Consider the following 13,794-nt stretch of genomic DNA (forward strand, 5'->3'; position numbering starts at 1 on the left):
CGTGAACCCTAACAAGCCGTGTGCATCTCGTATCGGCGCACACTGCAATGTGGTAATCCTCTTTTTTCATGTATTGCTCATGGTAATATTTGCTTCATTACCTGGTTGTTCAGTCCAGACTAGCTTTCTATACAGAATGTTTATAGGCAAAAGAACAGGACAAGAAAATCTTGCCAAATGCCCTCGTCGGTTGCCAAGATCGAATAACAGGGATTAAATGCTCTGCTTCCAAGATTTAAACCCGAATCGTCGTGGGGCCTCGGAAATTTGATGAGCTGATCGGCAAGAACACGGCGCTGCGATTAACGAACTCTGCATTCGATTTGGTATTGTCTATCTCTTTTGCAGTCGCATATGTTTTTGATGAAGCCAACGTGAGGGGAAAATCATGGGTGCCGCTGTGACTCGTCTTGGATCGGCACTGCGTTCTTGATTTACTGATTGTCCATCAGTACCCTCTCCTGTAAACCTGCACAATACACGTCTGCTAAACCTTTGGGTGTCTTGAATGTTTCCAAACCCTTCAATTCAATCGAGGTTCTTTTGCTCCTAATGTCTCTTTTGCTTGGCCATCATCGTATCATACCATTATCACTCAATATCTTGCCTCTTATTTTTCCCTTGCAAATTAACATCATCTCCCATTTACCATTCGTCCAAAGCAGCGCCCCGCCTTGCGTTCTTAGCTTTGGCCTTTGTCTTGTTGGCTTTGGGGGCCGCTCTGCCGCCGACCTTGACGCAGGGGAAGACGGCAACACCGTCCCCATTGCCGCAGCTGGCCGGGAACAGATAGCAGTCGTCGCCGGGGCTATCGGCCGGCTCCTGGAACTCGCGCTGGCCTTGCCCGTTCTTCTTGCCATTGGCGACGCAGTCTGGACCGTTGGGGAACTGGCAGCTGTTTGTTGGGTTGAGATGGTTAGTTAATCTTTTTTTTTTTTTTTTCTCTTGCTTATCGTGATTTGTTTTGCAGACTGGCGAAAGTAATTCTGTCCTGACGTGTTTTGGCCTCCCTCGATCCTAAATTTGGAAAGACTGGGCCCTGCTGGCTATTACTTACTTTCCGTTGGCACCAAGGACGGCCTCGGCACAAACGCCAGCTGCGAGCATCAGGGTGGATGCAATGACGGTAAACTTCATTTCGACGATTAACTTCACACTGTTGCCGGTCGTTTATGAGTTTGAGGTAAATGGACAAAGAATGTAGAGTTGTAATCGTTATGTGGCGACCAGATAAAAATTCTCTGCGCAGCAGACGAGATATGAAGCAAGAAAAAGTTCAAGAAAATGATTAAAGGAAGCAAAGCAGACCAGGCTGATGGAGAAAAGACAGAGTTAAAACGAACAACTTTCTTTCGTTCTCGATACCGCATTTTAAACCCGTAATGCTTCCTTGTCTTCCAACCCCTATATGGCCTCCCAATGTATTCTTGTAATCGCCCCCATCGAACGATGGTGTTATATCCAAGTGCCATCATTGACATGGGGAAGGGCGCATTTCGTTTCAAAGAACTCTGAAGGTTGAGCGAGGGTGTACGAAACCAGACTTGTGGCTTTGCTCGAGTCATGTCTGCCCGCTGCTTTACTACCACACAGCGTTTAATGGGCAGGTTATGTAATATAGTATGTCTGGCATTGAACATAAACCACCACCAGATATGTTACATGAATGTTGCTGCTCCTGGACGGGGTACCTTTCCTTGGCAATATGCATTAGGAGATGTTTGTTTAGAATAACCATCCATTTCAGCGTTGGCGTTTCTCGTCGCCCCTCCCTATCCATGACCGAGAATGTTCCGATCTGCGCATATCTGTAGTTCTTGTGGGGCTTTGTTCGCGCCGAACCCCCAAAAAGAATCTTATTTATAACCATAAACTCCATGAAACCCCATTCCTATGACACCTGCCCAGTGAATCTCCTGTTTCATCATGTCGCTTGCAGCACTTGACGCCTGATACGAATGCCTGTCTTTTTCTGTGTTAGGGATTTAAACTTCTCGAAACCTTAAAAGTGGGTTATAAGTGATAGTGGATCGTTCATAGTTTATTGCAAGCCCCGACTTTACTACAGGGCACGTCGTTCTGCAGATGGCCCCGCCAGATAAATACCTTGTTCATCTCAATATGACTGGCTATTGCAAACAATATGTCCAGTTTTACTGAAGGACCCTGCAAAAATCATTCTTAGGATTTGATGTTAATTTTAGTGTCAATAGCCCCCAACTCTTGTATTACTGTCGCCTTTGATCATGCAACCACTTCGCTACAGACAATGACCACACAAAGTCCGCCGGAAATTACAACTATAGAAAATAGGAGAGATAGCTTCTATGGAATTTCAGGGGGATTCTGACCGATTGTTCAAGTCCGCGCCCGACCCGCCGAAGTTTCCGACGGTTGTCAAGATCGTCCGTTTGCGTCTCCTGTCTGAGATTTACTGAGCGCCCGTTCTGCGGTGAGATCAGTCCTCCGTGGTCGGTGGATAAGATGCCACTCGACGGATGCGGGGCCTCCTCCGTAGGAACTTGCTGGTTGCGTTCAGCCCATAGAGGGAAGTAGGCGCGGATAAGGGAGAAGAAGCGCTTACGTTGCCGCTCAAGCTGCTGCCATTTCGACATCAAAACGGTTACTAGTCCCGATCCAGCTGTCAAAGATCCGGGTTGCAATTCCCATGGCATCTTCCTCATCGGCATAGTCTGACTCGCCCTCTAAGGAGTATGGATCGTTACGTGTGCGTTTCCGACGGTGTGGGAATTCCCAACTTCGTCCAAAGATAATTCTGCGAGGACATAATATGTATTCGCATTTGAAGCCGGAGTTGGAGTAAGGGTTTAAATTCAGAGAGCAGAAGGAACTGTGTTCGATCGACCGGTTTATTTAGCCTGCGGCTTATAAAGTCCCTAATTATATCTTTCCCTTCCAACTTTGCGCCTTGTATGTTATATCCTGTTTAAGCGCTCATCTAGAAAAAAAAAAAGATAAAAACAAAAAAAGACAAGTGACATCAACAATATCTAAAAGGCTGCGGTAACAATCCTCCATGACTCCTTCTTCGGCCTCTAAACTTGACCGACGCAATATTCTAGCCACGGGTTGACAGTTAATTAACCTGGTACTCCGATCCGTAATATTATTTAATTTGACCGAAAATCCCACCTAAAAAGTAGCCAGTGCGGATATATGTTGTATAAACCTGCAAATGGAGTTAAATGGCCGTTAGCTAGTCACAAATGCACGCCGCGATCACGACGAACTCGCTCAGACACGATGTATGCCATCGCCAAATCGCTGACTGTTTCCGATATCAAGCAAGCTATGCATAAACGCCACTCATCTCTATAGGTAAGACGATCAAAGAAGCACAGGTCTTTGACGAGATCATGGTCCAGGTTGGTCCCTTCAATGACCAAAACGAAGATGTGGCGGAGTGGTCAATGCCTCAGTTACGACTGACTTTGGAGTCTCTCAAGAGGGTAGGTTACCTAGAAAAGTCACTCACGGACAACGGGTCCTTAAGCTGATAGCCACGATTAAACAAACCCTTCTGCACAGGCGACTCTCGTGTTGGCGGGCTCCAACTTGACACCGACCTCGGGTCGGCGTCGAACCATAGTCTCGCTCGTCATTGGCTATCAGACTGCCGTATTCTTCACTAGACCTGCCTCGCAGAGAAGCTACATGAGCTCCCAATCAAAGTTATTAATGTGGGCGACTCACTGCACTCAACTACAGTATCGCTATTCATATCGCAGGGATTGAATGCCAACTACGTAGCACTCAGCCACTGCTGGGTTGGTGTTCCCATATCTCCTCTCTTGACAACCGAGACGATGCAAGCTTTTCATTCAGATAGCAATATTGCCTACCAAATTCCGCGATGTTGTTACCATGACTTGCAATCTTGTCATCCGGTATCTGTGGATCGATTCTCTGTGCATTCAGCAAGACTCAAAATCGGACTGGGATAGTGAATCCAAGATGGTGGGATCAGTCTATCGCAATTCCATCGAGGCAATCCCTGCAAGGGTTTCGAGTGGCAGTAAGGAGGGTGTTCTAAAGGGTGATACTTCTATCGCAAAACGCCACAAGAGGATATCTCTGACACTTTCAAGTCAGGGAAAAGGGGGGTGCACGGGATCCACCGAGGTCACTGTTTATCGTAGAGACCCGACCGAGGAGATCTTCCGCGCTTTGGACATAGGCTGTGCTCTGACATGGCGAGGATGGACACTGCAGGAATACATGCAATCCCCGCGCCATATCCTGTACGGGAAAGACATGCTGGACTGGAGATGCTCTTGGACTTTTCTTTCCTCTAACGGCCTCCCTCCCGGGAACGGGACTCCAGGCGAAGCCATACGCTAGCCTGTCTCAGGTCATATACTCCGATATCACGTATCACCAGCCTCCAGCATCTGATGCCAAATTCCTTTTGGGGGAGTATTGATGAGCTTGTCAGCGCCTACTCGGCAAGGAAGTTGATCTATGGCTCCGACAAGCTCCGGCCTTTTCTGCCCTCGCTAAAAAATGCATCCCGTCATCGGGGGAGATTCCCTCGCAGGCATCTGGAACTGCCGACTTCCGGTGAGGGTTGCTATGGACGGCCGACCTCAAGTTCTGTCGCCACGCCAAGGGTTGAACCACGGGTTTCCGGAAACCCCTATGGAGAGATTCGTAGTCCCTCGATCGTCCTCGGAGCCTTGACTAAGCCGTTGTTGCAAGTAGACAAATTGCTTATACTACCATCTCAGACCGTTCCATGATTAGGACGGTGATCTTCGATGAGCCTGTCGGCTCTGAAGACATTCCACATCTGGATTCGACGGGCCTTTTCCAAATGAGAATGGAGTCCGCCGTCCATATACTTTCGGTACTCACCAAACAAGGGGACAAGTCCAACTGGAATCCCGATCTTGATCTCCTGGAAAAAGAAGAGTAGTGGCTGGTGCTCATCCACACAGACGATTAAGTTCCAGTGGATCGAAAGACGAAAGTGGTCTAACTCCGGGGCCGTTTGTTTGGTCGTTCGACGTACGAGCAACGACGACTCTGACAACACATTCGAGAAGGTGGGGTTTGCGAGGCTGAGGGCGCAAAACCTAATAGCTTCAAAACTTTAGAATGTAGAGTCCTGACCCTGGTGTGAATACGAGGGATGTGGAGGTGGGCTGTGAGAAATTGAGTCAGTGTGGGCTTCGTGGGGTCGCAGCTCGTCAGTCGTCACTTGCCGAGCGTGTGTGCCTTGCATTTGATAGTTAGTCTTATCTTAGACCATAATTGGTGTGACAAAATCTAGATCTTGATGAAAGGGGGGTTTTTTGGCGGGGTTTTTCTTTTCATATTGTTGTGCATCAGAAACCTATACGCACGGGACGGACCGGTTTGATGGATGTGCCGCAGATGAGACGTTGTTGGAAAAATGAGCGGCGAAACTGTGATGCAACAATGGTGAAGAGCGAAGGAATACCCACGTAACAAAACAGCAGGTTTTCGATCAAGTGCCTGCATACCTACGTAGTACAATTGTAGATGCTATTGATAGCTTGAGATTGACCAAATTGCCGTCGTGGTTGATGAACGCATCAACGCACCGACCTTTTTGTTGTTGCAGGTTTTTGTCAAATTCTTTCAGGGGCGATCCGGTTGATCGGCAAGTGTAAAATGACGTCGTGGTGTCTCCAGTTCTCTTTGTCGGTTATCCCTCTGGAAGAATCTAGAGTCCTTGGACCAGTGGACATGGTGACAAAGATCCTAAAAACTTTAATGGATGGGTCCGGGATCCAGCACCTGCGCCTCATGACAGCAAGCCCAAAACTCCCTTCCGTGGAGCCGTGTTAACCGGGCAAACATCGGCACCAAAACCAAACGGCGCTCAGCTGCCAGGAGCCAAGCCGGCATTAGCGAAGCCCTCAAGCCCTTATCGCAGTGTACCAAGTGGGTCCCGTTCTCCAGCTTTTCGTCCAGGCCGCGCGTCTGTGTCTGGGCACGGTTCGTAGACATGACCTCACCGTTTCCTGCGCCACACCCAAGCCATCATCAAATTTTGCACTTGGTTTGCATGGTAATTATTTTATCCACTTGTCAAAATTTTGCAATCATGGGATGAAATTGAGTAGACGCTGGGCTGACACGCCTGTTAATTGTTTTGGTGGGTACCTAAGTTGTACATAGTAAACTCAAGGACCCATTTGCACAATCAGCCACACGTCATGACGTTATCCTACGGCTAGTGTTATACGTCCTAAACCTTGGCCTATCGACTGATGGATTTTTTTCGGCAGCGTATTTTGCATTATAAGAGACTGGTTGCTGTTTTGTTGATGTGAAACATTAATTCAGACTGCATCTTTACACAGATACAAATTAGAATTTTTTTACTTTCCACTTCAGGGGTTCTGCGACAAAAACCAATCCTACACAACCCCACAGACCAGTCTCTGCAGCTTTAATAAAATACAAGCAACACTCAACAAACATGGAGATGCATATGCTTGAAGCAGTGAGTTCGATCTCTCTCTCCTCACCACCCCTGATCTCATGATTAATATCACAAAAACACATACTGATTGATTTTTATCCCCCAACCCACAGCGTGCACAGGGTCGTGGCCGTCGTCTCGCAGCCGGCGCTATCGCCGGTATCGCCATTGCCGGCTTCGTCGTCTTCCTGGCATTCCTGCTCTGCTGCTATTGCTGCTGCTTCCGCAAGAAGCGCTCCCGCAACCAGGAGAAGGTCCACTACGGCGGCCCTCCCATGGCCCACCAGAACGGCGGCGGCGGCTTCATGGGCAGGATCAATGGCATGATGGGTAGGAGGAGAGGACCCGACTACGGGGTGCAGCAGCCTCCCCCCGCCCACTACCGCTGATGGATGCGATTTTCGGGACAAGGTTTGGTGAGAAGAGCGGGGGATGCTGAATTTAAAAAGCTTAAATCAGGACTGCGTTGAGATTGGAAGATGAAAGAGGAAGAATGAATGCCCGGAAAGGTACTGAGCATACGGGCTGTCAATACCCCAGCGAATTTTGTTATTCTTGGTTACAATAATGCATAATGAACACCATCATCAAATCACCCAATTGCAAGGAGTTTTGAGTCTGCGTGGTATACTTGTTTGTGGTTTGATACGTTCCTGCGTCGTGAACAAGAGGCATGCCAAAATATTGCACTACGTAAATTGATCATGGAAATCTAGGTACTCAGTAGTTCCTATCGTTGGAGACGGCTGTTACCGTCGTAGCAGCCGTTGACGGTCGCACAAAACCGAGCCCACATGACTATATGGTAGGTATCTATATATACCAACAACAAGTATCGGGCTAAGTGCATACCGGGGCTTAAAGTGACACCAACTACGATTCTACACACCCCAAGATTAGAAGCTGGGGTAAGGAAATAGCGGGGGAATAAGGAGGGTAGTAGGAATAGGCGCCCGTCTTGGCGACGGTTCTTGCAGGTCAGGTATATTTAATACGCTAAAACAGAGACCCACTAACCGCCATGCAACCCCTACTTGCTCAACACCTCGAATTGCTATCGTCAGTCGTCATTACACTGTTCGATGGTCGAATAAAAAACCACAATTTTCCGTTAATTTGACCCCATCTAACGACCCGGATGGTGCGGATGAGTATAATATCTTAAAAGCACGTTTTTGATGCATGCAACAGGTCAGGCGGGCGATTTCGTGGGCAAACAAGTAATTACGTGTGCAAATGACATTCGATTCGTTCGTTTCCTTTTCTTTTACGTAAAGGCTTATATGTGACTTCGGTTGAAAGATCGCAAACCCGTGGAAAATATACTGTACAAATGCTGTTTTTACATACCAATTTGCGGTAAGTGTACATATTTCTATTGGAGCTGTGAGTGCATTGTAACTCTTGCGCCTAACATGTTAATATCAATACATCATGTCCATATACTGTAATTATGATGATATAGGGCGATACAAAATACTAGCTGCACACGCAGTGCGAATAGAACCTCATACAGTATACACGCAAATTGTATGGCATGTAAAAATCTCGTTTGTACAGTGTATTTCCTTTTTATGATTTTGCTGCCCCCTTTCCTCTGGAAAGGGCGTACCGCCCCCAAGTATGATTGATATATCGGCCATCACGAAACAACCGATGTTCCCCCCGCGCAAGGACGGGCTTCAGCATCAGAATCTGTTTGCCGAAATCCGTTCTTGCTCGGCATTCTTCTAGGTCGAATTGATGAAATCCGTGGTTGCTGTTCTTTGCGAATAATCCGGGTAATTTCCTCAACTTGGTGGGATTACGTTTGGATGTAGTGTGTATATAATGCTCGGTTCCGCAGCGCTCTTACACATAGCTAGCTATATATGTACAAATTCTTCCCAGCACATCTCATTCTATATTATTGACAATCTCTGGAGCACTCAGTAACTGGACTGCTTAGTTTTTTCTTTTCTTTTTTCTTTTCTTTTTTTTTTTTTAAAAAAAAAAAGGATAAAGAATAGAAAAGAATAAAGACAACGAAAATGTGCGGCTCAGCAGTCATCGTATCTCTGCGCCGTCAGCATGCGGAAACCAATGGGGTCGCGGCAGCCAAGGCGGCCGACAAGGAAAACAGGCTTTCGAAGAGCCTTGATCTTATGGCGCACCGCGGCCCCGATGGTCGGGGCATCTGGATTGACCCGACGGCAGCAGTTGGTAAGTATTAATTTCCCCCTTGTTTGATCTCACCATCTAGGCAATGAACATATGTTTTCTTTTCTTTTTTTTAATACTCCTCCTCCTTCAACAGGTCTCTCACATGCCCGTCTTGCCATCATTGGCCTCTCGGCCGACGGCAACCAGCCCCTGCATGACGACCAAGAACACATCCACGCTGTGATCAATGGCGAGATCTACGACCATGATCGCCTTCGCCAGGAGTGTGTCGACGCCGGCTACAAGTTTAAGGGCCACAGCGACTCTGAAGTTGCCGTCGCCTTGTACCAGAGATACGGCGCCCCGGAGTTCCTGGAGCACTGCCGGGGTGAGTTTTCCATGGTAGTCTACGATGACCGCTCCGGGGAGGTCTTTGCGTGCCGCGACCGCTGTGGCGTCAAGCCCCTGTTTTACACCATTGTCCAAGACGAGTTGTGGTTCTCATCCGAGGTTAAGGGGTTTTTGGGTTTGGGCTGGAAGCCCGAATGGGATGTCGAGTCCATTGCAATGGGCACAACCATGATTGGACGCAGCACCATGTTCAAGGGCGTCAAGAGGGTAATGTCATAGCCGACGAAAAGATGAATCGAAATTTTCCATGTTTACTAATCCCATATTCTAGATCGAACCCGGATTTTTCATGAAGGTCACTCGTGATGGAGAAATTACCCATGCCAAATACTGGGATCTAGACTTTCCCGACAAGGTACGAGCGATTATGAGGGAAAACCTGCTCTGAAGTGAGAATCGGCTGACCTAACATCAACCCGTTATTCCTAGACCGAGATTGACAACCGTTCTATGGAAGAGATGGTCGAAGAGCTGCGTGCAGAACTAGTCAATGCGGTACGTCTCCGCCTTCGAGCCGATGTACCAGTGGGCATCTATTTGTCAGGTGGCCTTGATTCGTCGTTGGTTGCAGGCATTGCAAAGATGCTCCTCGAAAAGGAGGGTGTCACTGCTGGTAGTCAAAAACTGTCAGATCGAATCACCACATTCACCATAGCGGTGAATAGCGACGAAAGCAACTCGGTGTACAATGAAGCTTGTAAGTATTTGTGTCGGGCCATTGAAAAGAAAAGACCAGTTCCTCATTCACTTGGTAATGATAATATGCTAAGTAATGGATTATTTTAGCAATTGCGAGCAGGACGGCCAAATGGCTCGGCGTGAAGCAGAAGACGTTGAACGCGGACGAGGAACTTCTGGCCTCAAATTTTGAGGACTCATGTTGGTTCGTCGAGTAAGTGCATTTGTATCTATATATTCCCGTCATGAATATCCCAAAACTAAAATCTTTCACTCGACGTTACCAAGACAACCAGTCTTCAATCTCTCAATTTGTTCCAAGGTCGTGTTGTCCAAACTTGCTCGCGATAGCGGCATCACTGTCATCCTCACAGGTGAAGGCGCGGATGAGACATTTGCTGGGTAGGTGCCTCGTCCATGTTACTTCCCAGGCTGTCTTGGTGGGCTAGATCCTAACTATGGAACAGATATCCGTGGATGCTTCCCGACCTGGTCACTGAGCCTGACTACTCGCGGCCGGACGCAGCCATGAACAAAGATATCGACAAGCTGCGTTATCCTGTCCGTGAACAAATGCTTGATTTGTGGACCAAGCTAAGCAATCCCGAACTGCTCCAGCAGTTTAAGGGTATCAAGACCGAGACGTGGGAGCAGATGAATCATGTGGGCACGCCACTTTTCATGGAGAACAACAGCGGGCTCCACTTGGTCGACCACAAACTCCGCGCCAAGTACAATGTCGACCAGCGAATACACAGAGTTTTGGATAATTTCAATCAGGGGGCCCTGGAAAGTGTCCGGGGCAAGTGGCATTCTCTCAATTCATCAGTCTACTTTAACCACAAGACTCTACTCACAAACTACGTCATCCCCTTAAACGGCGACCGAACGGAAATGGCCAACAGTATCGAGGGTCGACCACCTATTTTAGACCACAAGGTACTCGAAATCGCAGCCACGATTCCGCCCAGCGTCAATATTGGCTACTTCCCAGAGGGTTCCAGATTGAACAGCGGTGCTACCTTGTTCAGAACCAATAAGGACGACGAGCTCATAACCAGGTTCCGAGAGAAGTTTATTCTGCGAGAAGCAGCAAAGCCCTTTGTCACAGGCGAGATTTACAGTAGGCCCAAGCACTCTTTTATGGCGTCAACCAAGTACCGCACTGGAGGCCCCATACACAAGATCATCACAAAGCTTCTCACAAAAGAAAACGTCGAAGCACTCGGCTTCCTCGATTGGCCCAAAATACAGGGCCATTTGGCTAAGGCATTTGACGAGTCGGGCAGTCAGGATTTCACCCCTTGTTTGTTGGCAGCATCTTTTGTTGTAATCGGCCAGAGATTTGGTGTAGCAAAGGCCTGGCTGAAGTGATTAAAGTATTGAAGGAACCCGACCACTTTGGAAGTGTGATTTCGAGCATACTGATTATTGCTTTGTCGATTTACAGAAAATTCTGCATTGAGCCAAATTTCTGTAACAATTGCGCGTTACTCGGAAAGACTTATCACTGTATTGGCTTAATGAAGGCATGCGAAGATTTGATTGTGGTCCGTCTGTGTAGCCTGAGAATCCATAGTATTAGGAATCAATATACTGTTTAACGAATTATTATAACTATTATAAGTCCCACTCTAAAATTTCCCCCGCCAGGGCAAGCCATGGACCGGGGGTCCGAGATCGAGGGCAGCTTTGGCCATATGTATGGGTCACGACGATACCACCTCTCTCAAGTATCAACGATGTCCTCACTCCATTCACTAAAGAAGACCGGACGGGATTACATACTTTCCAGGTAGTATGGTTTCATCTGACACGGGCTCGACAGTAAGTAGTGAGTCAACATCCCTTTGTCTGTATCACATGTTCAGCACTTGATGAGCGTTGTATCACAGCCTCACAGGCTGCCCTTTACATGGGCGGAAAAGGAAGCCCGCTCCCAGGAACTCGCCCCTAACATATCAGATCGTTCACAAATTTTGATTGCTGGCCAGCTTTGGTTTTATTTAAAGCAAGTTTAAAGAATGACTAGAAATAAAGACACACTCCAACTACATAGTGATGAAATTCTACTTCATGGGGTTGTCCCCTGTGAGTCTATTATGTCTGTAATATGAACTCCATGTTCAACCTTCTGCAGCTACTCCTGCCTCTTGGGTACTCTGCTAGCTTCCTAGGCGGGACCACAGCAGTCGTCGAACGGGCCGGTGCATGCATCGTTGCTGTTGGGCTGGCACCGCTGGCCAGGTAGAGCAGTGCACAGCTGGACAAACTCGACAGTGGTCGGCGTAACGCAGCGGAAAGTAGAGTCGGAGGGATTCTGGACGTGAGGGCGAAGAGCCTCAATACGCGGGCGCCAGAACGGCCCGGCTGGTGCCATGGGATCAGCTTCTTGTTCAGAGGTGATGAACTCAACGATAGGCAAACCTACAAACACCGTCGAGGAGTCGAAATCCACAGTAGATCTGGCCCGGGGTGCAAGGTGGGCCAGCCGGAGGGTCCTGCGCGGCGACCTGGACCACGAGGGCAATGGCGGCGGTAATGGTGGCGAAGATCTTGACCATTTTGATGACTTTGCGTCTTCACAGGTGGTGCGGTGAGCAATTCATCTCGAAGAAGGCCTATGATTACTGTCAGTTTAATCTAACAAAACAGTGATATTCCCTCTATGGAGAACGTGCCTCGTACTTAAGGCCTGCCAAAGCCCGAAAAGCTTGGGGGCCCGGCCCGGCCCATTGACCCATGGGACTGGGATGGGGGCCCGTAAAGGCCCATGGGTTTTCTTGGCGGGTTAATAGGGGCCCGCGGGCTCGCGGGTTTGGCCCGAATTGGGTAACCCGCGGGTTTTATATAAAGTTAAAATTTACGAAAAAATTATTGGAAAAAATAAAATATTTATATATTTAATTAAATAAAATAACGTAAATTTTAAAAAATTATAATTATTTTTTATAATTATTTTATATTATATTAAATTATTAAATTAAAATAAAACGTATTATTATTTTTTTTAAATATAATAATAAATTAGTTTTTTTTTTTATTTTGGTCGGATTTGGCGTTATTATTAAAAAAATTTTCGTTATTATTAAAAATTTTTTTAACGATATAAGGGGTAAAATTAAATAATTTAAACGGTAAAATATTTAATTCATTTTTTTTTTGGACCGGAAATAGGTTTTTAACCGAAAATTTAGGGTTAAATTTGGAAATTTTTTCCGGAATAATACGTTATTTAATAATAAAAGTTTTACCATTTATTTTTCCGCCTATTCGCGGGCGTTACGTAATAAAAAATTATAATAATTTTTAATTAAAAGGTTTATTTATATTAAAATGGGCGGTTCGTTTATTCTTTTTTGGATTTGGGGCTATTTATAACGGGTATAATATTATAAAATATAAATTTAAATTATATATTAACGTGCGGGTACGTCCAATTATTTATAATATTAAAAATAAATTTAACGAGGTTTATATTTTTAATTTGGATAATAATATAACGAACGTATATAACGTAAAAATTAAAAATTATTTTATATTAAAATGGTTATATTAAATGGTTATAACGTAAAAAAATAAAAAAATTTACTAATAAAAAAATTAGTAAAAAACGTTTTAATAATTTTTTACAAAACCACGATAATAAACGTAAAAAGTTTGTAATTAAATAAATATTTGTAGGTAATTTTTCGGACCAAACGTTAAAAAGGTATTTTGGGGATAATTAAATCGAAAATTCGCTACATTTTTCAAATTTCCCGCAAAATAATAATTAAAATAAAATTAAATAAATAAATTAAATATATAATAGGAAAATAAAAATATATTACCGGGTTTAAAACGTATATTTTTGCGTTTTTTGGCGATATTTCTTTTGTCCGCGGTTTTAAAAGGTATTTTGGGCGTTTTACCCGTATAAAATTTATATGTTATTTTTATTTTAAAAATTTTACAAAACGTTTTAGCGGAAATAAAATATAAAAAAAAGAATATTATAATTAGTTAAAATTAAATAATAAAATAATTATAAAAAATAATTACCAAATAAACGATTTAAATTAATAATAATTGGGGCTGGATAAATA

At 45.5% G+C, this 13,794-nt stretch overlaps 7 protein-coding genes across 7 annotated transcripts; 4 read left to right on the plus strand and 3 right to left on the minus strand.

The window, feature by feature from the left end:
- Positions 1-645: 645 nt before the first annotated feature.
- PgNI_00034 (uncharacterized protein) lies at positions 646-1,137 on the minus strand (the record flags this gene model as incomplete). Its single annotated transcript, XM_031120118.1, has 2 exons — positions 646-895; positions 1,058-1,137. 2 exons carry the CDS (start codon positions 1,135-1,137, stop codon positions 646-648), a joined length of 330 nt encoding a protein of 109 aa, XP_030987282.1.
- Positions 1,138-2,294: 1,157 nt separating this feature from the next.
- PgNI_00035 (uncharacterized protein) lies at positions 2,295-2,615 on the minus strand (the record flags this gene model as incomplete). The annotated part of the gene is made up of 2 exons (XM_031120119.1): positions 2,295-2,300; positions 2,352-2,615. 2 exons carry the CDS (start codon positions 2,613-2,615, stop codon positions 2,295-2,297), a joined length of 270 nt encoding a protein of 89 aa, XP_030986501.1.
- A 612-nt stretch (positions 2,616-3,227) lies between these two features.
- PgNI_00036 (uncharacterized protein) lies at positions 3,228-4,362 on the plus strand (the record flags this gene model as incomplete). The annotated part of the gene is given in 5 exon segments (XM_031120120.1): positions 3,228-3,266; positions 3,345-3,470; positions 3,550-3,639; positions 3,654-3,788; positions 3,847-4,362. 5 exon segments carry the CDS (start codon positions 3,228-3,230, stop codon positions 4,360-4,362), a joined length of 906 nt encoding a protein of 301 aa, XP_030986498.1.
- A 53-nt stretch (positions 4,363-4,415) lies between these two features.
- PgNI_00037 (uncharacterized protein) lies at positions 4,416-5,117 on the plus strand (the record flags this gene model as incomplete). Its single annotated transcript, XM_031120121.1, is given in 3 exon segments — positions 4,416-4,708; positions 4,723-4,867; positions 4,884-5,117. The coding sequence occupies 3 exon segments, from the start codon at positions 4,416-4,418 to the stop codon at positions 5,115-5,117; spliced, it is 672 nt and encodes a 223-aa protein (XP_030987271.1).
- Positions 5,118-6,099: 982 nt separating this feature from the next.
- On the plus strand, positions 6,100-7,075 carry PgNI_00038 (uncharacterized protein). Its single transcript, XM_031120122.1, has 2 exons — positions 6,100-6,496; positions 6,589-7,075. Exons 1-2 carry the CDS (start codon positions 6,473-6,475, stop codon positions 6,862-6,864), a joined length of 300 nt encoding a protein of 99 aa, XP_030986508.1. The 5' UTR covers positions 6,100-6,472; the 3' UTR covers positions 6,865-7,075.
- A 1,430-nt stretch (positions 7,076-8,505) lies between these two features.
- PgNI_00039 (uncharacterized protein) lies at positions 8,506-11,311 on the plus strand (the record flags this gene model as incomplete). Its single annotated transcript, XM_031120123.1, has 7 exons — positions 8,506-8,677; positions 8,772-9,235; positions 9,300-9,383; positions 9,458-9,725; positions 9,815-9,920; positions 9,995-10,108; positions 10,174-11,311. The coding sequence occupies 7 exons, from the start codon at positions 8,506-8,508 to the stop codon at positions 11,078-11,080; spliced, it is 2,115 nt and encodes a 704-aa protein (XP_030986509.1). The 3' UTR covers positions 11,081-11,311.
- Positions 11,312-11,689: 378 nt separating this feature from the next.
- Positions 11,690-12,336, minus strand: PgNI_00040 (uncharacterized protein). Its single transcript, XM_031120124.1, has 2 exons — positions 12,138-12,336; positions 11,690-12,076 (listed from the first exon to the last, which is right to left on the minus strand). Exons 1-2 carry the CDS (start codon positions 12,268-12,270, stop codon positions 11,880-11,882), a joined length of 330 nt encoding a protein of 109 aa, XP_030987215.1. The 5' UTR covers positions 12,271-12,336; the 3' UTR covers positions 11,690-11,879.
- Between the last annotated feature and the right edge of the window lie 1,458 nt (positions 12,337-13,794).

This window comes from Pyricularia grisea (assembly GCF_004355905.1).
Source record: "Pyricularia grisea strain NI907 chromosome Unknown Pyricularia_grisea_NI907_Scaffold_1, whole genome shotgun sequence".
NCBI classification, from domain to species: Eukaryota; Fungi; Ascomycota; class Sordariomycetes; order Magnaporthales; family Pyriculariaceae; genus Pyricularia; species Pyricularia grisea.

Excerpts from the sequence above, each read along its gene's own strand:
- PgNI_00040 (XM_031120124.1), bottom strand. The coding sequence starts at position 12,270 with ATGGTCAAGATCTTCGCCACCATTACCGCCGCCATTGCCCTCGTGGTC. Across the intron at positions 12,077-12,137 it reads TCGACTCCTCGACGGTGTTT|CCGGGCCGTTCTGGCGCCCG; the intron begins GTAGGTTTGCCT and ends CCATGGCACCAG.
- PgNI_00038 (XM_031120122.1), top strand. The coding sequence starts at position 6,473 with ATGGAGATGCATATGCTTGAAGCA. Across the intron at positions 6,497-6,588 it reads AGATGCATATGCTTGAAGCA|CGTGCACAGGGTCGTGGCCG; the intron begins GTGAGTTCGATC and ends CCCAACCCACAG.